General features: G+C 47.7%; 1 protein-coding gene across 9 annotated transcripts in view; it reads left to right on the forward strand.

The window, feature by feature from the left end:
• Positions 1-16,036: 16,036 nt before the first annotated feature.
• The window catches only part of C1H16orf96 (chromosome 1 C16orf96 homolog), a 32,848-nt gene continuing 27,263 nt past the window's right edge, over positions 16,037-21,621 (forward strand). For 8 of the 9 annotated variants that reach the window (XR_006654475.2, XR_006654474.2, XR_008427406.1 and 5 more), the window contains exon 1: positions 16,037-16,508. Coding sequence is in view for 5 of the 9 variants with exons in the window: in XM_045189827.2 (XP_045045762.2) it covers positions 16,089-16,508 (420 nt within the window). In the remaining 4 variants the exon portion in view is untranslated. Of the gene's footprint in view, positions 16,509-16,836; positions 17,040-21,621 lie in introns of those variants that run through there. The other variant, XM_053928971.1, reaches the window with a different exon arrangement.

The raw sequence follows: 21,621 nt of genomic DNA on the forward strand, positions 1-21,621 counted from the left end.
ACCTAGCCCCACCCCTTCCCCCTCCCAGAGCTGTCAGCCTGTTCTCTGAGTCAGTCTGTCACTATTTTGCTTTATAAAATGGCTCCCGAGCATCGTGCTGAAGCGCTGCCTAGTGTTCCTAAGTGCAAGAGGGCTGTGATGTGCCTTACAGAGAAAATGGGTGTGTTAGATAAGCTTCCTACAGGCATGCATTACATTGAGTCCAGTGTTACCAAATCAATAAACAGGTGTCTTTAAATAGAAACGCTCATAAAACGTGGTTATGTATTGACCCATACGCAAGTGTGACCAGAGGCTGGCAGGAACCTTACCCTGTATTGTCCCGGGTGCAGTGGTTCAGTATTTGCTAATTCAGTGTTTGTGGCATATTAACGGACCATAACCACTAATAATGAGACTCAACTGTATTTGATTAGGTTGACATTTTAAAGAATCATTCTGATTGCTGTGGAAAGAATGATTTATACCAAGAGAAGCAATTACAAAGCTGGGAGACCAGCACAGATGTACTTCAATTTTTTCTACTCTCCACGTTTAAAAAAGTAAAAAGAAACAGGTGAGTTAAATTTGAGTTGAATTTAAGCAATATATTAATTTAACCCAATATATGCAAAACACTGTTTAAATATTTAATCATATAAAAAAATCATCAGATATTTTACTTTTTTTTTCCACGCTAAGTCTTTGAAGTCCAGTATGTGTTTAATACAGCACGTCCCATTAGCCACGTGTGGCTCGTGGCTACCATATTGGACAGCACAGATATAGAACATATATTCCTTTGCTCATTCAACCAAGCAAGGTCTTGTTCTGGAAATGTACAGAGTGGAATAAATCCTAATCTCTGTTCTCAAAGTGTACGCAGGCCAGCTAAGGAGACTGATACAATAGCTTGAGCTGAAGACTTCAAGCTAAAGTGCTTTGAAAGGTTGAGTAGGGAGTACCCATAGGAAGGAGGCTTCAGAGAGGAGAGGGATATTCAAGTTGGGACTTTAAGGATGTGTAAGAGTTCTGTGGGGAAAGGCACTCTGAGCAGTGAGAACTGGTTATGAAAGGTCAGGAGAAATGACACGCAGAGTGTCTCTGGGGAATTGCGAACAGTTCTTTATGGCAGGATTGTAGGGTATGACATGGGGGGTAGAAGGTGGGGGAAGATGAAGGTCTTACAGATCAGTCTGTGGAAGGTAGCATTTATCCTGTTTAGTAGTGACGGGGAACGTTGAGACTTTTAAGCTGAGTGATCAACCAGATCTGTGTATTAAGCAGACTACTCAGGCAGTTTGAGAAGTGTAGGAATAGGAGGTGGGAAGACCCATTGAGGAAGGGAAGGGACTCTGGGATAGATACAGGAAAGACACTAGAGACTGAGAAGAGGGAAGGCAAAGAGTGGTCCACAGTGTCCCATGCAGGAGGGTCAAGTGGAGCAGGACATGCAAACCTTACCACCCTAAAAGCCAGGTAAAAATTAGCTGACCTTCCAGAGTCCACCGAAAAGCTGAGGGTTTGGGAGCCAGTGAGAGCCTCAAGTTTACTGAGATGGAACTGGGTTCAGGTATTGGGCCACATCCCTGTATGGCCTTGATCAAAACTACTTAAATTTTCTAACCCCCAAACGAGGAAAAAGATAATGCCAGCTTCACAGGGCTGTTGCAAGGATGGAATGGCTTCCTGCAGTTAGGTCACTTTACACGGTGATTGGCATATGCGGGCACCCCATGCAAATGGTAGCTTTGTGGTTCCCTAACACACACACACACAAAATGGAGCTGCCATCTCCCACTTGCTGTTAATAGGAATCAAAGAATAAATGAGATAGGTGAATTATATTTGCACTCAAAGCTAAAGGCAAATGTTCCTCAAAAGGTTAAGCTTCCTCACCACGAACTCTCCTCCTAGGAATATGCCCAAGAGAATGGAAACATGTACACATGAAAACCTGTGGCCGGATGTCAGCAGCATTTGTTCACATTCACCAACGCCAGGAAGTGGAAACAATCCATCGGCTGTGATCTGTCCATGTGCTGACATATTACTCAGCCATAAAAGGGAATGAAGCTCAGACACACGCTACAGCGTGGGCGAACCTTGGAAACGTGACGCTTGGTGAAAGAAGCAGGCACGTAAGACCACGTAGTGTACGATTGTATTGATGTGAAATGTTCAGAATAGGCAGATCCACGGAGACAGAAAGATGAGTGGCTGCCTAGGACTGGGGCAAATGGTGGGGGTAGGGGGTGATTGCTAACGGGTGAGGGGTTTTCTTTTGGGAGTGATGAAAACGTTCTAAAATTGATTGTCGTGATGTTGGCACAACTCTGTGAATATTAAAAAGCCTTGAATTATACACTTAAATGGGTAAATGTGAATTATACCTTAAGCAGTTGCCAAAAATATAAAAATAGGGAGATACTATAGCCAAAGCAACTTGGAAGAGTTCAGACAGATAATGAAGCAACAGATTAAAGGCAGGCATCTCTGTGCAGAGCTGGGTTGGTCTGATGCATCCTGTTTGCTGTGAGAAGCTTTACGGGGCTCATCCGAGACCAGGAGCCTACGACTGTGCCGGGAGGTGTCACTGGCAGTCTTGCAGTGCAGCTGCTGGTCTCACCTTTTCCTGGGGAATGTTCGCTTTCTGCAGACAGCTCTCCTCCACGTGAACGTGCACACATGGCTCCTTCCATGTCGCCTACTTCCTCCCTGGCCTCCAAGACTCACACGTCTACTACAGAGCCAGCTGCCCTTTAATTTTAGTCCAGACGTTACCATAACTGGAGCAGCTGGAGTACTTTCGACCCAGCACGCCTTCAGTGACAGGTTTCTTTGCACCTGGTGGCCCCTGCCACCAGTGCATCCTTATGCTGCAGGATGAACACCGGCTGCCTTCAATGGGGCCGGCCCATGGGATTCCTGATAGCTGTTTGCCTCCCAGGTTGTGCTGAGAACAGCCCAAGATGGAGAGAAAGGGCCCTTTTTCATCTCTGCAACCAGTGCCATCTGCTGGCAAAAGGGTGGCGCCGGGAACGCGGTGAATTCTTTTGTCTGCCTTCCCTACTCGGTGCCCGCATTACAGAGCGCTGGGGATAATGTTCATCCCTCTAGTTCTCTTAGACCAGGTTTAAAATTAGGCCTTATTCCTACATTGAGACCTATAAAGAAAAGGGCGTGTATTTTAAGTATTGAGCTTGATGTGTTTTCACAAATCTCACTTGTTAGTACAACCAGCACCAGGTTAACAAGACAGAGTGTGACCCCTGCCCCCAAGCAGCCTCCTCTGTACCCCTCCCACTCACTGCCCTCCCACAAGTAGTCACCTGACCGACTCCTAAGAGTAGATTTTTGTCACCTGTTTTTGTATCTTCTGTCACAAGTTGGAGCCAGTTGGAGCATATGGTGTGCAGCTTTTGTAATGCAACATTGTACGTGACTAAAGGGGTTCTGTCCTTTGGAGCAGAGCCTGAACATCATGAAGGGTACCTCTCTCCTCCCATAATCCTCCGCCTCCTCCTTAGGCCCCTCCTTTTATCAAGCTGATTTATCATTGGCTTGAAAGCCTCAAATGAAATCATGTGATCATTTTGAAAGTTGCAGTTAACATCCCTGAGCACTTACTTTTTGCCAGGCTCCAGTATAAGCATTATACACATACCTCTATGATTCCCACTAGGAGCCTACGCACATTTGCCTCAAGCTGAATGGAGGGTATAGCACGCTTAGAGTTGCAAAGCCAGTGGCTGGCAGACCCTCACTCTTGTGATCCTGGACTGACGGTCTCTCACTACCCAAGCTGCTTACCAAAGCCAGTATGAGCCAGCACACACGAGGTGAAGAGGAAGCTCTCATGCTCAGCCTGTTCTTTGCAAAAATCTGTCTTTACATTCAGCACAGAACAGGAAGGAAACCCACACCCCTGTGGAATCCACATGGTTGGGTCACGATTTGTTTGAATTATTGCAGATTCCCAAACCCTTGATACAGAAAAGCACACTTATCAGAAGTGAACAATGTGATGCATTTTCACTAAATGAACACGGCAGACATGCCCATTCATTCATTCCCAGCAGCTCATGCTGCCTTCCAACCATGAGGCCAACCCAGAATCCCCACGCTCCTGACTTCTAACGGTAAAGATTAGCTTTCTCCGTTTTTGTACTTTTTATAAAAATGGATTCACACAGATGAGCTCTTCAAAACGGCTTCTTTTGCTCAGTTCTGTGTCTATGAAAGTCATCCGTATCGTGACACGTAGTTGTCAATATTCATTCTCATTGCAGCGTGTTGATCCATTATGTGAATATACCACAGTTTGTCTGTTTTACTGTTCGCGGGCGTCTGGGTGATTCCCGCATGGGGACTTTGGGCCGTTATGATATTGCTGTCCCAGGCATCCTAGTGCATGGTCTGAGCCTATTTCTGTTGGGGCCCGTCGAGGGGTGGAATGGCTGGGTCGTAGCACGTGCATATGTTCAGCTTTGCAGACCCTGCCTCGTCATTTCCTACAAGTGCTTCTACCAATTCACGCTCCACCAGAGCATTTGAATGTTCTTCTGGTCACATCCTAACCAACATTCGGTATGCCAGACCTTCAAATGTTAATGTTAAATGATTCTAAACAGAAACAAACGATTTCAATGTTAAGATCTCTTATGTAATATTTCTGTCATTAATATGGCTCATGAGAATTGACAGTTCCTTTGCACCTATTGTCCCTTTAGCAAACGTTTACTGAGCTCCTTCCCATGTACTGGGCCCTGTGGTCTGGTGCTAAAGACACAGAGAAGAAGATGAAAGATCCTGGTCCTGAAAGAGCTCCAGGAACACCCTCTCCTCAGGTCTCAGTTCAGACGTCACCTCCAGACACCTGCGCACCTGCCGCCATTATCTTTTTGCCTGCTTTGTTTTCTTCATAACACTTATCATCATTTAAAGTGTTGGCTTGGCCAAAAAGTCGGTTTAATTTTTTCTGAGAAATTTACTGCCTAATCACTGTGGAAGTTTCTGGTAGGGAGAGTATCAGTCTATTGGCCAATCAATCTGGTATTTATTGGGTGCTTCCTGTGCACTGCTTTCTCACAGGACTTCCTTCCTGTAGAGACGAGGACTCCTCCTCACTCTGCTCCCCTAGTCCGGCGACATGTTGCTGGGGGTCATTTTCTCACCCCCGCCCGGCTGCACATTAGAATCATCTGAGCAGCTTTAAGCACCGAGGGCCAGGCCCTGCTGAAGACCAGCTGAATCGGGATCTCTGAGGAAGGGCCCAGACTTCCGTCTTTGGATGTGCAGCCAGTGGGGTAACCCACATGCCGGGTTGGCCGGGAAGTCCATTATGTTTCTTCTGGGATTGATTGGGCTGTTTTGAGTATGTCGGCTGTCTCCTGCTGTTGGCTTCTAGGGGGTAGAGGTCAGGGGAGCTGCTGAACATCTTCCAATGCATGAGACAGCCCCACAGCAGAGAATTTTTTGGCCAAAATGTCAATAGTACCAATAAACTTTGCAAACCACTTTCGACATGTTCAGTCAGTCACAGCACCTTTTCCATACACTGCACAAATATTTTTTGGGGGGCATTTCAGTTGTGTTTTTACCTTTCTTCAAATAATAAATCAAAATATGCCAAAATGTTGCTCATTTTCTTCCATCTTCAGTATAAAAATGACTACACAAAACATTCACCAATTTGGTAAGTTTTTTTAAGTGCACACTGATATGACAGCTGTCACAATACATTCTAACAGAATTGTTTCAAATGAAGTTAAAGACAACTAAGCACTACTAGAGCCATCATACGGGAAAAACTAAACAAACTTTTTGGCCAACCCAATACTTTATTTATCTATTTGTTTAATCATTTAGTGTCTTCATGAGGGCGGGACTCCTATCTGTTTGGTGTTCTCTAGCCTCCAGAACAGTTTCTGGTATATAGTCAACATTCAGCAAATACTTGTTGAGTGAACAAATGATTGAATAAGTGATGAGCAGGATGAGAGCTGAGATCTTAAATTCAAGTCCTGGCCATGCCACTTATTAGCTAAGAGTGACCTTCAGGAAATTACTTGATTTCTGATCTTTATTTCTTCATCTATAAAACAATAGTAATAGTGCTTGAACTAGAAGAAGAGAGAACTAGTGAGCTTGAAGCCAGATTGATAGAGATTATGCAATCCATCAAACAAAGAGAAAATAGAATGAAGAAAAATAAACAGAGCCCCAGAGATATGTAGGACACCTTTAAGTACACCAACATATGTGTAACAGGAGTATAAGAAGGACAGGAGAAAAAGAAAGGAACAGAAGAAATATTTAAAGAAATAATGTCTGAAAAAAACCCAAATGTACCTCCAAAAGACCCACTAATCAACACATCCAAGAATCTCAACAAATTCCAAGGAGAAGAAATACAGAGATCAGCACCCAGTCACATCATCATTAAGAGACAAGACAAAAAAAAAATCTTGAAAAGAGAAAGAAAAATAATTCATTGATACCAGTAGACTGTGTTCAGAGTACTAGGTCTCCCTTCTCAGCCAAGATGGCAGCAGGAGGAGGTTCTTACACTGAATGTGTGGACGGCTGGGAAGGCAATTGGATAGAAGAAGAAAAGCCCTTTCCCATCCTTCCTCACCAGATTGGGGGTAGGACCAGGGGAAGAAAAGCACGTGCACCACAGAAGTCAAAGTGGCACAGGGGAGGTGCTAGACCCAAAGGCCTGTCAGTGTAGCCTGGAGAAAGAAGGGAATGGTTGGAGGTGGACCCACCTGAAGCATGGGAAAGTTTGGGAAGTTGATTGGCCATTTTTAAGACAGCACCTGGCCCATCCCTCACCCAAGCTAATATACAAACCCAGGGAAACAAAGAAGAAGCCCTCTCTCTCGCTCTTGCTCACTCTGGCTCAGGACCTGTACTCGCACCGTGCAGTTGCTTATTCTTTCCATGGGTCACGTGGCCTTAGCAGCCACATGACCCATGGCGTCTAGTGGGGAGTCTCTCTCTTGCCCACCTGGCGATGTGCTCGTGTGTGTTTGTGCGTTCCCTCTCGTGTGAGTACGCAACCTGGCAGCCCTAGCAGCCACATGGCCCATGGCCATGCGGGCTCCATACACAGGCTCCAGGAGGGAGTGTGAAATGGACAGCAGCTGGGAACAAGCTAAGCTACCTGGATGGGGACTGATGACTGCTTAGCAGCTAACTGCAGACCCAAAAGAGTGTAATTTAAAATAGAACAGGAATTCTGGACACTGCCTTTTGTCTTGGTTTTGTGGAGGAGATGAGCTTTGAAACAGGAGCCCAGCATTCTCCCAGATCGTGCAGTACCCAAATACAACCTTGTCCCTTTTATTCCAGCATCTGCCTCACAGTTTGGCTTTTGCTCACAAGTTTGGCGACAGGCAATCAAACTTCCCTTTTTGGGGGGAGGGGTTTGGTTCGGTTACATCATCACTACAAGAGAACCCAAAGTATGATTAATAACTAATTTATCACTAGAAACAATGGAGCCTAGCAGGCAGTGGGATAATATACTGTATTCATATAGCTAAAACAAAATAAGGGTAATCCCTGGCTGGTAGTAGTATTGTTTGGATTAAAGAAACCATAAATCCAGTGTCTGACCACAATGGTTCCCTGACAGATTATTAAGGATCAAATAGTGTATCTTCAGATTGTCTTGAAATTCTTTGTGTTACTTAATCCACCCTATGTGAGTCGACAGGGGCAGCTCAACGTTGTTATGGCAGAGGGTAAAAATCAGCCGTCCCATACGCATCCAGAGGTTTAGCCAAAAGGAGCATGTACCTCCACCTGTGGTTCTTCCTACAAAAAAGGCTGTCTACAAATGACTCTTTTATTCATTCAGTCATTTAGTATTTATTAAGCACCTACTATGTGCTAGGAGCTATTACCTGGTGGAGAGAAGATATAGTCTCCCTTCAGGGGCTCACAGAGTAGTTGGAGTGAGCAGCACTAATCAAATAGTCACATAAATGAGGATGAGAAGCATGCAAAGGAAAGACATGAGAAGTACTAAGATCGCAGAGTAGGTGGCCTTTACCATAATCAAGGATGTGGGGAACACATTGCTTGCAAAGTGATGGCTATGCTGAGGTCTGAATGATAAGTGGGAGTTTTCTTTCCCAAATAAGATGGAAGGAAAAAATGTTTCAGCCCAGGAGACATCGTGTGCCAAGGGTCTGTAGCAGGAGGGAATAGAACAAGGACAAGGAGACTAAAAGAAAGTTAATTTGGACTTCCGGCCGAAATTAAGGCATGGGTCGACACACTGTGTCACACAACCAAAAGGACAACAACAAATTTAAAAACAAAAAACAACCAGACCGACAGAAAATCGAACTGTATGGAAGTCCAACAACCAAGGAGTTAAAGAAGAAACATTCATTCAGACTGGTAGGAGGGGTGGAGAGGACTCGCGGCAAGGCGGAGGATGGAGGGCTGGGGCGGGTGAGGCAGCGATTTGTGGACTGGGAGGTCCCACATTTGTGTGCAGATAAACCAGGAGGAACAACTGGGGAGCAAGACAGATGGGACAATCCAGGGTTCCAGCTCGGGGAAATAAAGCCTCAACCTCTGATTGAAAACACCTGCCGGGGTTGAGGCAGCCGTGGGAGAAACTCCCAGCCTCACAGAAGAGTTCGTTGGAGAGACCCACAGGGGCCTAGAACATACACAAACCCACCCACCTGGGAATTGGCATCAGAAGGGCCCAGTTTGATTGTGGGTAGCGGGGAAAGTGACTGAAAACTGGCAGAGAGCAGAGCAAGTGGCATTGTTCCCTCTCGGCCCCTCCCCCACATACAGTGCCCCAACAGCTGTGAAGTGGGTTGCCTCACCCTGGTGAACACCTAAGGCTCTGTCCCTTATATGTAACAGGCATGCCGAGACAAAAATATACAGCCCAGATGAAAGAACAGATCAAAACTCCAGAAAAAGAACTAAATGACAAGGAGATAGCCAACCTATCAGATGTACAGTTCAAAACACTGATCATCAGGATACCCAGAGAAATGACTGAGTAGAGTCACAAAATAAAGGAAGAAGTGAAGGCTACCCAAAGTGAAATAAAGAAAAATAGACAGGAAACCAACAGTGAAGGGATGGAATCCGGGATTCAAATCAACAATTTGGACCAGAAGGAAGAAACAAACCTGTGGGGCAGCTTCAAATGTTCCAAAGTCCGAATCATAGGGGTGCCAGAGGGAGAAGAGAAAGAGCAAGAAATTGAAAACTTATTTGAACAAATAATGAAGAAAAACTTCCCCAATCTGGGGAAGGAAATAGACTTCCAGGAAGTCCAAGCAGCTCAGAGAGTCCCAAAGAAATTGAACTCAAGGAAGCACACACCAAGACACGTCATAATTAAATTGTTCAATATTAAAGATAAAGAGAAATCTTAAAAGCAGCAAGAGAAAAGGACACGGTTACCTACAAAGGAGTGCCCATGAGACTGTCAGCTGATTTCTCAAAAGAGACCTTACAGACAGAAGGGCTGGAAAGAAATATTCAAAGTCATGAAAGGTAAGGACCTACAACCAAGGTTACTCTGTCCAGCAAAGCTAACATTTAGAATGGGAGGGCAGATAAAGTGCTTCCCAGATAACGTCAAGTTAAAGGAGTTCCTCATCACCAAGCCCTTGTTATATGAAATGTTAAAGGGAGTTATCTAAGAAAAAGATCATCAAAATTATGAACAATAAAACGACAGCAAACTCACAACTATCAACAACTGAACCTAAAAAAAACGAAAACAAACTAAGCAAACAACTAGAACAGGAACAGAATAACAGAAATGGAGATCACATGGAGGGTTATCAGTGGGGAGGGGGAGGGGGAGAGGGGAAAAATGTACAGGGAATAAGAAGCATAAATGGTAGGTACAAAATAGACAGAGGGATGTTAAGAATAATATGGGAAATGGAGAAGCCAAATAACTTTTATGTATGACCCATGGACGTGAACTAAAGGGAGGGCGGGAAATGCTGGTGGGAGGGAGGAGTGCAAGGCAGAGGAGGATGAAGGGGAGAAAAAAGTGGGACAACTTTAATAGCATAATCAATAAAATATATTTAAAAATAAAATTAAAAAATAAGAAAATTATGACATTCTACAACATGGATTAACCTTGAAGCCATTATGCTAATTGAGATTAGCCAGTCACAAGAAGAGAAATACTGTATGAGGTACCTAAGTAAGTAGTCAAAGTCATAGAAACAGAAAGTAGAATGGTGGTTGCCAGCGGCCGAGGGAGGACTGGGGATTTGGTCAGAGAATTGAAAGATCTGCTGTGAGTTGGAGTTGAGATCAAAGAGGCAAGAGGTGGACCGAGTCAAGCAGACAACAGACCATGTCAAGTGGTTTGGCCTTTGTCCTAGGCAAGGGACGCCAGGGCTGGTGGTGGACAAGGAGGGGAGTGGGTGGAATGGGGAGATATTTAGGAGGAAAAGTTAGTAGGGCCTAATGAGACATGTGATGTGAGTGAGTGGGGGGAGGAAGATTGCCCCAGATTCTCGGGCATCTTTAAAAGGCCCTGAAAACATGAAAGGGCAGATAAAGTGCTTCTCAGATACGGTCAAGTTAAAGAAGTTCATCATCACCAAGCCCTTATTATATGAAATGTTAAAGGGAGTTACCTAAGAAAAAGAAGATAAAAAACAGGAACAGTAAAAATGACAGCAAACTCACAGTTATTAACGACCACACCTAAAACAAAAACAAGAGCAAACTAGGCAAACAACTAGAACAGGAACAGAACCATAGAGATGGAGATCACATGGAGGGTTGTCAACAGGGGAGTGGGTGGGGGAGAGGGGGGGAAAGGTAGAGAGAATAAGTAGCATAAATGGTAGGTAGAAAATAGACAGGGGGAGGGTAAGAATAGTGTAGGAAATGTAGAAGCCAAAGAACTTATAAGTATGACCCATGGACATGAACTATAGGGGGGGAATGTGGGAGGGAGGGGGTGGGCAGGATGGAGTGGAGTGAGGGGGGTGGGAAATGGGACAACTGTAATAGCATAATCAATAAATATATTTTTTAAAAAAGGCCCTGAAAACCTTGTCTAAGGTCTTGTTAAGGAAGCTGGACAATGCCCTGTCCAGGTCTCAATGTAAATGTAAACTAGTATTTTATACCCCCAAGAAGAGATCTGGGCACCTGTAACCCTTCCTCCCAGCTGGACATACCCTCTTTGGTGGATGGGCATCAGGGGACACAGGGAGTATAGGCTTCGATAGACTATAAACTAGACACACACTGACCTTCACCACTGAGCTCTATTTGTGTTTTTCTGACTGTGACATTTAGCCAGCCTTACAAATGGGCACTTTGGACCAGTCAGGAGTGCTTGGCTGCAAGCAGCAGAACTCACTCTGGTTACCTGAGCAGAGAAGGACTCGACTGGAAGGTCATGTTGCTCACAGAATTGTTCCCCGGTTAAGGAACCCAAGGTGAGAGCCAGGAAGCTGGACCTGGGCCTGGGGAGACTAGACAGCCTGCTTGGGAAGTTTAGTGTGCCACTACCCAGCGATGCAGCCACTGGACCCTTGACTCCACTGTGGGCATTCTGAAAACTCCCTTCCCTTTCCACCTGCCTTTCACCCTGTGAAATAAGGGCTGTTAATCCCATTACAGAGCTGAGCAAGCTGAGGCTCAGGGAGGTAAGTAGCTTGTCCACGATCAGGTATCTTTCCTAACATGGTAAGTGGCTGAGTCACTGAAGTTCCACCCACCACCCCCAGACTGATGGCCCCATGGCTTCCAGAAGGTTAGTCCAGGGGTAATTTACATTTAAAGAGACTTTTTTAGAACCAGGGACAGCAGTTGCTTTGTTGATTTTTCACACCTAACCACAAATAAGACTGAGGTGGGTAGGGGAGATCTGATTGGATCGTCAGCTTTTGAGTACAGGGCAAGTTTGCCTGCGCTTGTTATGACATCCGCCACCTCCACCTTCACCCCCACTTCAAGTAAGCAGGATGTCCAGATACCAGGTAGCCAGAAACAGCAGGCATTCACCAAATGTCTAATCCTTTACCATCAGTCCTTCCTCCTCTCAGTTCTTTCTGGAGCAAGAGAGGAAAGATCACCTGGTTGTCATTCTTAGGCATTCATCCAACATAAAAAGTGGTTTGGCTGGGCCCTGGCTGGATAGTTCAGTTGGTTAGAGCATCATCCCAATATGCCAAGGTTGTAGGGTTGATCCCTGGTCAGGGCAAGCGCAAGAAGCACCCAGTGAATGCATAAATAAGTGGAACAACAAATTGATTTTTTTTCTCCCTCTCCCCCTTCCTCTCTCTCTCTCTTAAAAAAAAAAAAAAAAAAAAAAGGCTTGTCTGGGCAAAGCAGATAAATGGCACTTTATAGAACTGATTTAATCTTTAACCTCAATTTATTTGGGAGGAAAAAAGGGCTACTCGATCACGTTAATTGGTTGCTGGCTCCAACTAGCCATTCAAAGTCTATCCCAGTAACAAGTTCATTCCGAAGTTGTCTGAATTAGGGTCTGTCTTCCGAACTGAGCAGTGCCAGATCCCAGCTGCTGTCTGTTGACCTAAGTTAGGGCAGGGTCCCTCCCTGAGGCCAGCAAATCCTCCAGGAAGCCAGGAACATCCTCTGGAGTGGCCAGGTCTTTAGGTCCTTCGGTTTTGTGATGTATTTCATTTCCAGACCTAAAATGACATGGTTTTTAAAGTTTATGGATTATTTCAAGTATAACACATTGGCTTTTCTTTGCATTTTTATCATACATGTTCCAATTTAGCAACATCAAATCACCTGCAACATACACAATTTACCCAAATCTTGCCATTCTGTAATGTGAAATGAATGAGTGCGTGTGTGCGCACAGATGCGATGGTGGGTAAGGTACGCGGCCAGTTTTGCTGGGACTGGATGGGAGCAGACCACGTAAGTGTGTGGGTCCAGGCATATCTTGGGAGCTGTCTTGGAGGCTGGCTACCCCAACGACCCTATTAAATTAGGCCCATCCCCTCTTCTCATTTTGTCCTGTTTTATATCTTTCTAATTCCTATTGCTACCTGCAGTGATTTTCTCTCTTTGTTGTAAAATAAGTGTCTATCTCCCCCACTAGCCTGCATGCTCTGTGAGATCAGAGACCACGTCAGACCCACGCGCTGTGGTCTCCTCTATGTTTAAGAACATCATCTGGCACCTGGAAGGTGCTCAGTAAACACTGGTTGAAGGAAAGACTGGAGAGTCAGTGTCAGGCCCAGTGACAGGTGCTGGGAAACATGTCAGTATCTTGTTGTTGGCTTGTAGCCCTTACTTTGAAGGCCTGAGGCCAAATTGGGCTCTTTGAGGTAAGTTTCCACCTCTCTGAACTGTTGCAACCTAGGCAGATTTAGTAGCTTTATTTTCTTAGATCCTGGAGGACCATATTCCATGGGCCCCAGGAGCTGCCAGCACCAACTGGCATTTATTTCCATAAATGCCCAGGCTCCGGCTTCAGAGTAACCTGGGGAACTAGTAACTGACACTCAACCTCCCACAGGACTGCTGAAGTGGAGACCTCTCCAGACACAGGAATGTTTTTAGATGCTGGGCATTCCTCCAGAATGGCAAACAGCCATTACTTCCATGTACCCAGTACCCAGCCTGCCCCCCAAGGACCGAGAATTGCTTCACATTCCATCACTCACATTTCTTTGTAAGGCCATGGGCAGTCCCTTGGTCTGGTCTCCCACTCACCTCTCCGGCTGCGTGACTGTACTGAACTACCCATTTCCCCTGATCTTCCCTTGCCAAAGTAGGAAAGTCTTGCTTATGGTTCCGTAATAATGCAGTTCCACAGCCCTTTGTCTGCAGCCACAAAATCCAAAAAGCTCTGGCCACTGCAAGGTTTTTCCTAAGTTCGCAGGGTCAGCCTCTCCAACCAAGACCATTAGGAACCTACTGCAGTCAGGCAAAGTTGGGTTTACTGACTTTTGCCACAAGGGAGAATACACACCACGCATGTGCTGATATCTCCCCTTCACTCCGCTGGTGGGAGGGTCCTCTGCCCTCAGTAGCACGACACCCAGTACCAGACAGGTGAGATCGACCGCAGTTACCAGCCACTTACACTCGTTCTCACAGAGTGGGGGACAGGACACCACATGCCAGTCAGGGCCCCTCAGGGCTGCACCAAGGAACAGAGGAACCAGCTGGGGCAGTGGGCTGCAGGCTTCGTAGTAACGGGGTGGAGCGCTCATGGTTCCAGCAAGGGGGAGGTGATTGGCGTGTTTGAATAGTTTCTCAGGCTGGCAGGGAACTGAGACTGAAGCCCCTCAGAGGAGGATGGGGTAGAGTGCAGCTGGTCTGGCTGATGGGGGAACTAGCTGAGTGAAAAGCCTTTCCCATTGGGTAGGGGTGAGGGGCATGTCTGAGAGGAACAGGGGAACGCAGGGCCCTGTGAGGCTCAAAGATGTCAAGGCAACCCTTGAGTTTGTAGGTCATGCAACATAGTGGGGAATCCAGGGGCATCTCGTGAGAGGGTGAAGTTAGAAGGACTTATTGTAGAATCTGGGCCCATGTTAGGTGACTAGAGGGAGTGTTCCGGATTGGGTACTGCCAGGAAGCAGGGCTAATTCTATGACTGGACATTTTAATCAATCTTATGTAGAAGGCAGAAGGATTGAAACGGATAAAGTTCTAGTTGGCCAGGAAGTAGTGGTTACTCATATTGGCCAGGATAGGGGGCTATCTGGTCACGTTGATGGTTTGGACAGTACTCTTATTCTTGTCTGAGTTCAGACGTAATAACAACCGATCTGGTTTGTCTGGCCTTTCATGGGAGCAGAGCGGCCCTGGAGGGCCTGGAGTTCTGTGACGTTGTTTGTGTCCGCTAGAGCGTACCGAGGCACTCTGCTGTCTTGCAGGGTGAGTTGTCAAGCCCTCCAACAGGGCAGTTGCTGCATTTGATTTTGGACAGAACACATCAACCACCTGCAACACAAGCCGTTATCAGAAACAGAACTGGCTTCCGGGCCTGGCACCAGACCCTGGCAACAGGGGTCTTGATTGCTGAACCCAGGTTATGAAACACCCCCGAAACCCAGCTGGTTATTTATACAAGGTCACCCAGCTGCTGAGAAAGTCATATGCATAAACCCAAAGTGGACAGGCGACTGCTGTCTCTTCTGTGGGGAAGCTGGGAAAGATTGACCTTGAGCCAACGTGACCCCTGAGGGGGCCTCATGCTGTGTGCTGTGTATCAGCAGTGTATACTACATGCCAGGAGTTTGGGGGTGGACCAGGAGTGGGGGCTCCACAGGTGGAGTCAGGGCCTGCCTTGCTGACTTGCCTCGGAGACCAGGCCCAGCAGACTGTCATGTTCTTGTCTGAGAACTGACGAAAGCTGGGCCTGAACATGCAGGGGCCCAGGCAGCCTCCAAGTTCTGCAGCAGCAGGCCATGTCCTCGAGGCTTTTAGAGCACTGGGGTCTTGGTGAGCCCCAGCTCAAGGGGGTAGCACCCCAAAGTCCGGGAGATCACTCACGTGCTCCGGAGGGCAGGGACCTGTAGGATCCAGACCTGATGAAAGCTGGCTGCCTCGTGCCCTTTCACCTTCCTCCTGCAGAAACTGGAGCGCCTGTGCGGGCTTTGGCCACTGTCCCACAACCAGCTTAGCTCTTCGGATTCTGTTCCTGAAACCTGGGCTTTCCCAACTCCAAGAATTCTGTCTCCTGTTCTAATTCTAGAGACTTCCAAGGAGCAAGCTGCCACTCCCATTACCTTCCTGGCATGCTTCTTGGAAAGGGTCATTGGTCTTATATAATCAAAGGGCTTGAGTTAGAAGGCCAGCCCTTTGTTCAAACATTCATCACCTATTAATTGAGTACCTACTCTGTCCCACTCCAGACCCTTGGAAGCATGCCCACTGCCACATTCTTTGGTATCCTAGCAACAAAAAACACTCTCATCTGAACTCTGGCCAGGACAGAGGCCATTTTCCCCCTGACTGCTATCACTTGCAGCTTCTCTGGGTCTCTGAGCATCTGTTCGCGCAGCTTGTGGATCCACTGAACGCCACCACTTGTCCCTAAGGGTGCCCAGAACCCCATCCCAGCCAACACCCCTGGTAGAATGAGCTTCTCACTCACATTCTCCGAGCTGGTCAACATCGCCATCCCACAGTGCGGTGTGGTGAACTTCAAGGCCATGCACCTTCTGCTCCATGGCATCCTGGAGCACATCCACATGGCTGAGCTCAAGAAGGTCCTCTCAGGGGATGAGGACTTCCTCCAGTCCTCGCAGGCCGTGTTCATGCCCCGGGAAGGAGATGCTCAGCCCATCCTCAACCCCATAAAGAGGCTGAGCAACATCTTTGACCACGTGGTGAGCCGCATTGACAAGATGGAGAGCCAGCTGACCACGCTGCAGGATCTGCCCTCTACCTCTGAGCTGCTGGAAGCCAGCCAGGGGACCTGCCGGCCAGCCCAGGACCTATGGCAGCTGATAAAGCTCCGGAAGAAGGTGGAAGGCAATGAAGAAGCCATGGAAAAGGTAAACCACCTGGCCTCCACAAGCTTCTTGCCCCTTTGCTCTTCTCCCAGGCATCTCGCCAGCTATTCCCTTGTGCCCCCTTGTGATGGGCCCTCCCTGTTGGGTCGCCAGGCAGACCAAAGCGCCAAGCTTGCATTCATCAAGTATTGAGGCAAGAAGCCAGACACAACCACCACATATTGTGTGATTTCATTTATACGAAATGTCCAGAATGGGCACATCCATAGAAACAGAAAGCGTGTTTGTGGTTGCCAGGGCCCAGGTGGAATAGGGAATGGGGAGTGGCTGCATCCTGGTTACAGGATCTGCTTCTGGGGAGATGGAGAGGTTTTGCACCAGGTAGAGGCAGCGGTTGCATTGTGAATGCAGTAAATGCTACTAAGTGGTTCTCTTTAAAATAGTTTCTTGTATGTTATTTGAATCTCACCTCAATAAAAAATAATAATAATTGAGGAGCGCCCACGAGGGAGGTGCCGTGGTAGTCACGGCGAAGAGGAGTTCGTGTTCTAGCAAGGGAGAGACAGAAAGCGAGTGAGTAAAAATCTATAGGAACTAGTCATGTGAAAAGTGGGAAAGAGTATTATCTCTGCTTTATAGGTGAGAAACTGGCACTCAGAAACGTTCATTAATTTGCTGATGGTGCTGCAGCCAGTGACAGCGGAGCAGGAGAGGAGCTGCGGCCTCTGACCCAGGGCCTGCCTTGGACCACGTACTCTCCTGCCTCCCTGCTCAACACGTGCTTATCTATCAGGGCCTGTAGTCTTGGAGAATACTCTGAAAACTGGGAAATAAATACCCTGCCCCTTCTCCTGTCATTCTCCCATTGGTTAAACTGGAGGGTGAGAGGTATGATAAGTACAGTGCCTGTGGGACAGTCTCAAGGCACCTAGTGTGTGGTGAGGATGAAGGATGGATATACAGGGGCTGATGGAGAACATCCATCAAACGGATGGACCACTCTGAGGCACGTGCCATAAAGGGGACTGAGAACAGAGCTTTGGGAGAAGGGGGTCGGGGTTCAGATGGTTCTGGAAAAGTGGAGAGAAGATCAGCAGAAGATATTTGAAGGCCCCCTTTCTAGAGGAGCAAGTGACAGCAGCCAGCACAGGGCACACTTGGGACACAAGGGACAGTCTTACTGGCTGATCCCCAGAGGAGGGTCATGGATGATGAGCTGGAAGATGGGCGAGGGCTCTACCCTGGGGGTCCTCGGGTGCCAGGGAAAGCATTCGTTCTCATCCAGGAGGTGTGCAGTCTTTCCTTTTAGGAACTAAGCTGCCCCAGAGCAGGCTGGTCTGGCCTCAGGGGAGAGATTAGCAAAGGAGGCAGGACCAGTGGTAGGGAGGCCACAAGACGAAGAGCATCCAGCCAGAGGTTAGGACAGCATGCCAGGTGTGGCAAGCACAGAAAGGAAGGGCTCATCATTTGCCAGGTAAGCTAGATACTTGTGTCTGTTCTTCTTTAATCTTCAAAGCAACTCTGTGAGGCAGATTCTATTATTATCCCAAATTTACAGATGAGGAAATTGAGGCACAGAGAGGTTAAGGAACCCACTCAGTGTCACAGTGTTAGGAAATGGGCTCCGACCTGTCTTGGGCAGAGTGGGTTACTGAAAGGCACGGGTGTGTGGGGTGCTGAGCATGCTGCCACTGCCCAACTGGAAAGGGTGGGGAGATGGTGATGGTTTCTTTCTCCTAGGATTGTTGCAAGAATTAAGACGAAACGAAATAATGCATGGAAATTGCTTAGCACAGAGCTCCACATACTCTAGGTGCCCAATCAGTGGTCACTATTATTATTATTCAGAGATTTGAACTGAGCGGGGAAACTGAGGCGGACCGGGACCTCAGCAAAGTCAGGCACCCAGAGCCCTGCAAAAACATGCCCGGTGTAGGTGGGAGAAGGGAGAGTCCAGTCTGGCCAAGGGGAGCTGATGCCGGGCGAGAGAGGCAAACTGACACACAGAAGAACTGTAAGTTGTCATGCTCAGTGGAAGCAGCCAGACACAAAGACCACATGTTGCTTGATTCTGTGTGTATAAAACGTCCAGAACAGGCAAATCTGTAGGGATAGGAAGTGGATTAGTGGTTGCCAGGAGCTGGGGGTGGGGGCAATGGGAATGACTGCTGATGGATGTTCTAAATCAGGGTGTCAAACCCGTTTTCACCGGGGGCCACATCAGCCTCGTGGTTGCCTTCAAAGGGCGAAATGTAATTTTAGGACTGTCTAAAAGTAACTGCTCCTTAACTAGGGGCAAGGAGCTCAGCGCTGCTGCTGGGTAGAAACAAGGTGCCGGGCCGGAAAGAACAAGGAGGAGGGCCGGATTCAGCCCACGGGACTTGTGTTTGCCACCTGTTCTAAATGTTGAAAATGTTCTAAATAGAGGTGATGGTTGCACAACCTTGTGAATGAACTAAATGCCACTGAATTTTTCACTTTAACATTGTTATGTGTATTTTACCACACACACACAAAGAGATTGGCGGAATCAATCTTTAAAAACAAAAACAAAACCACGTTCTACCTGTACGCTGTCTACAAGAGACACCCTTTAGGTTCAAGGACACAATTAGGTTGAAAGTAAAAGGGTGGAGAGAGATAGCCCATGGAAGCAGAAGCAGAGGACAGCCGGAGTGACTATGCTATTAGACAAGATAGACTTTAAGACAACAAATTGGTACAAAGAAAGCTGCATGGGTGGCTGAGGGCAGATTATGGGGGGCTGCGGAGGCTGGAGAGGTGCCAGCCCCTTCAGAGCAGCCTGCCTTCCACTTACCTTGGTGGATGAAGGCTTCTAGAATGCACGAGTACCCAGAGTGACCCAACCAGTGCAGGAAAGGGGCAGACAGACAAGTTTAGACCTGGGTGTGCAGTCCTTAGAGGACTGTTTGTGCACTTGGGAATGTCCCCACTGTTAGAGAAAGTCGCCTTGTGGGAGCCTGGCTGAGGTTGCCAGGGTTGCCACGATGACCCACTGTAGGGGCCTGCCACGGTAGCTGCTCTCAGATGGTGCAAGCTGCTTAGCTAAGTGCCTGCACCCAGTCAGGTTGGCAACCGAAATGCCGTGTTGATGGCAGGGGTCACCTCGCCTGCCTCCTTCTGCCTCCTTTCTCTGGGATGGCTGGGTTAGTGTCCTCGGCTGCCCTTTATGGGCACTGGTCAAGGTGAATGGTGCTTGGAAAACTAGGGCAGGCACCACAGAGGCTCCTTGAGAGGTTTGGGAGGACCCACAGGCATGGCCCGAGGGCTGTGCCCTCGGGTCATGCCACCACCAGATTTGGAGGCTCAGGCACTGCAACAAGTTGTTACTTAGCAGGTAGGTTGATTGCAGGGGTTTTTCACGCTCCACAATTCCGACACTTGGGCCGGGCGATTCTTTGTGGTGGAGACTGTCCTGTGCACAGTGGGATGTTAAGCAGCATCCCTGGGCTCCGCCCATCAGGTTGCCAGGAGCTCCTCATAGTCACGACAACCCCAAATGTCTCCAGATGTTGCCATATGCCCACTGGGGCCAAATCACCAATGTTGAGAACTGCTGAGTAGATGCCTGGCTGGTGTGGCTCAGTGGATTGAATGCCGGCCTGCGAACTGAGGGGTCACTGGTTTGATTCCCAGTCAGGGAACCTGCCTAGGTTGTGGGCCAGGTCCCCAGTGGGGTGCATGTGAGAGGCATCCAATTGATGTTTCTCTCCCTCTCTTTCTCCCTCCCTTCCCCTCTTTCTAAAAATAAGTAAATAAAATCTTAAAAAAAAAACCCTCCCTCCCGATTTTACTCTCCCAATCCAAAACTCCTACTATATATCCCACAATTAAAGTAATTTGAAACTTATATTGATTTTTGAGAATTTCTTAACCAAGTTTAAGGACGTGGAAGACACTTTGGGGATTTAGAGAAGCAGGGTCAACATTTCTGTAAAGCAGTAATAAATTTCATAGGTTGGCAGCACCCTCCCCAGGGTCCCAGGAAGTGTCATTGCACTCCTAGGTCTACCTGGAAGGTATGGGGTGTTAGCACTCCCATTTCCCAAAGTTCTGGCCACATAGATCAGTCTAGCTGGTTGTCTGAGGGGGTGTTTGCCTCAAACCCCCTTACTGACCCTTTACAGGCCTCTTGAAAGCACTGGGTCACCAGCCTGAATCTACATTCTGAAAGCCCCCTTCAGAGACAGAGAGCAAGGAAGACAGAGTAAGGGCAAGTCTGGACAAGTCTAGTTGCAAGTGCCCACAGGGCATTGCACACACCTTGGGGTCCACTTCCCATAAGGGCAGCTTTCCAGGCTCACCTCCCCTGAACATGGCTCAGTCCAAGCCCCATTTGTAGTCTGAGGGGCCGCGTGGGCCCTTCCAGGTTATTCTCCCAGCAACACAGTCCAGACCTTGACCTTTCCCCAGTGCCCCTCCACTGGCCTTTCCTCCCTAGACTAGAGTCCAGGGCATGTCCCTAGGCTTGTGAGGGGCAGGCTGGGTCTGGATTGGGAAACCTGTAACTGACTATCACGGGAGAGCAACTGTGGAGAAAAGGACCAATAAAACGGCATCAGTCTGGTCAAGACAGCATAAAGTATATAAAACAAAATGCAGTCACTCATGTCAACCAAGATGGCTGCCAGTCGGCCTTAACATTTTGGTTCAAGAGGGAAACTCCCTAAGTCACACTAGGTACATCTGGCAAGGAGATACACCTAAGATATCTGCACATGTGATCAGAACAGCCATGTCTGCAGATAGGCTCCTGCGCAAACTCCTCACTTGCCATCAAGGGTGCCAAGATACCTATTAAGAGACCAGAAGGGTGGAGATCACCACTTTCAAGGTATAACTGAGGCAGGCTCCAGTCCCTGCTGAGACAGCTGAGCTCCACACACCAGAGGGATGCTCCATGCCATGCTGATCCCCCTTGGCACTGGCCACTGGAGGCTCTGCCCTGCTGGACTGAGGACTTTGTCTGTCCACCTGGCTCTGGAGACTCTGATGACTCCCTTGCCCACTGTGCTGCCTCCTGAACCTGCAGACTGAGACTCTGGGCCTCTGGTTCATTATTCCCCACTGATCGTGGTGTGTGTGTGTGTGTGTATTATATCTCTCTTAGATTGTTGGAATGTGAGTAGGATAT

Source organism: Desmodus rotundus, chromosome 1 (genome assembly GCF_022682495.2).
Source record: "Desmodus rotundus isolate HL8 chromosome 1, HLdesRot8A.1, whole genome shotgun sequence".
NCBI classification, from domain to species: domain Eukaryota; kingdom Metazoa; phylum Chordata; class Mammalia; order Chiroptera; family Phyllostomidae; genus Desmodus; species Desmodus rotundus.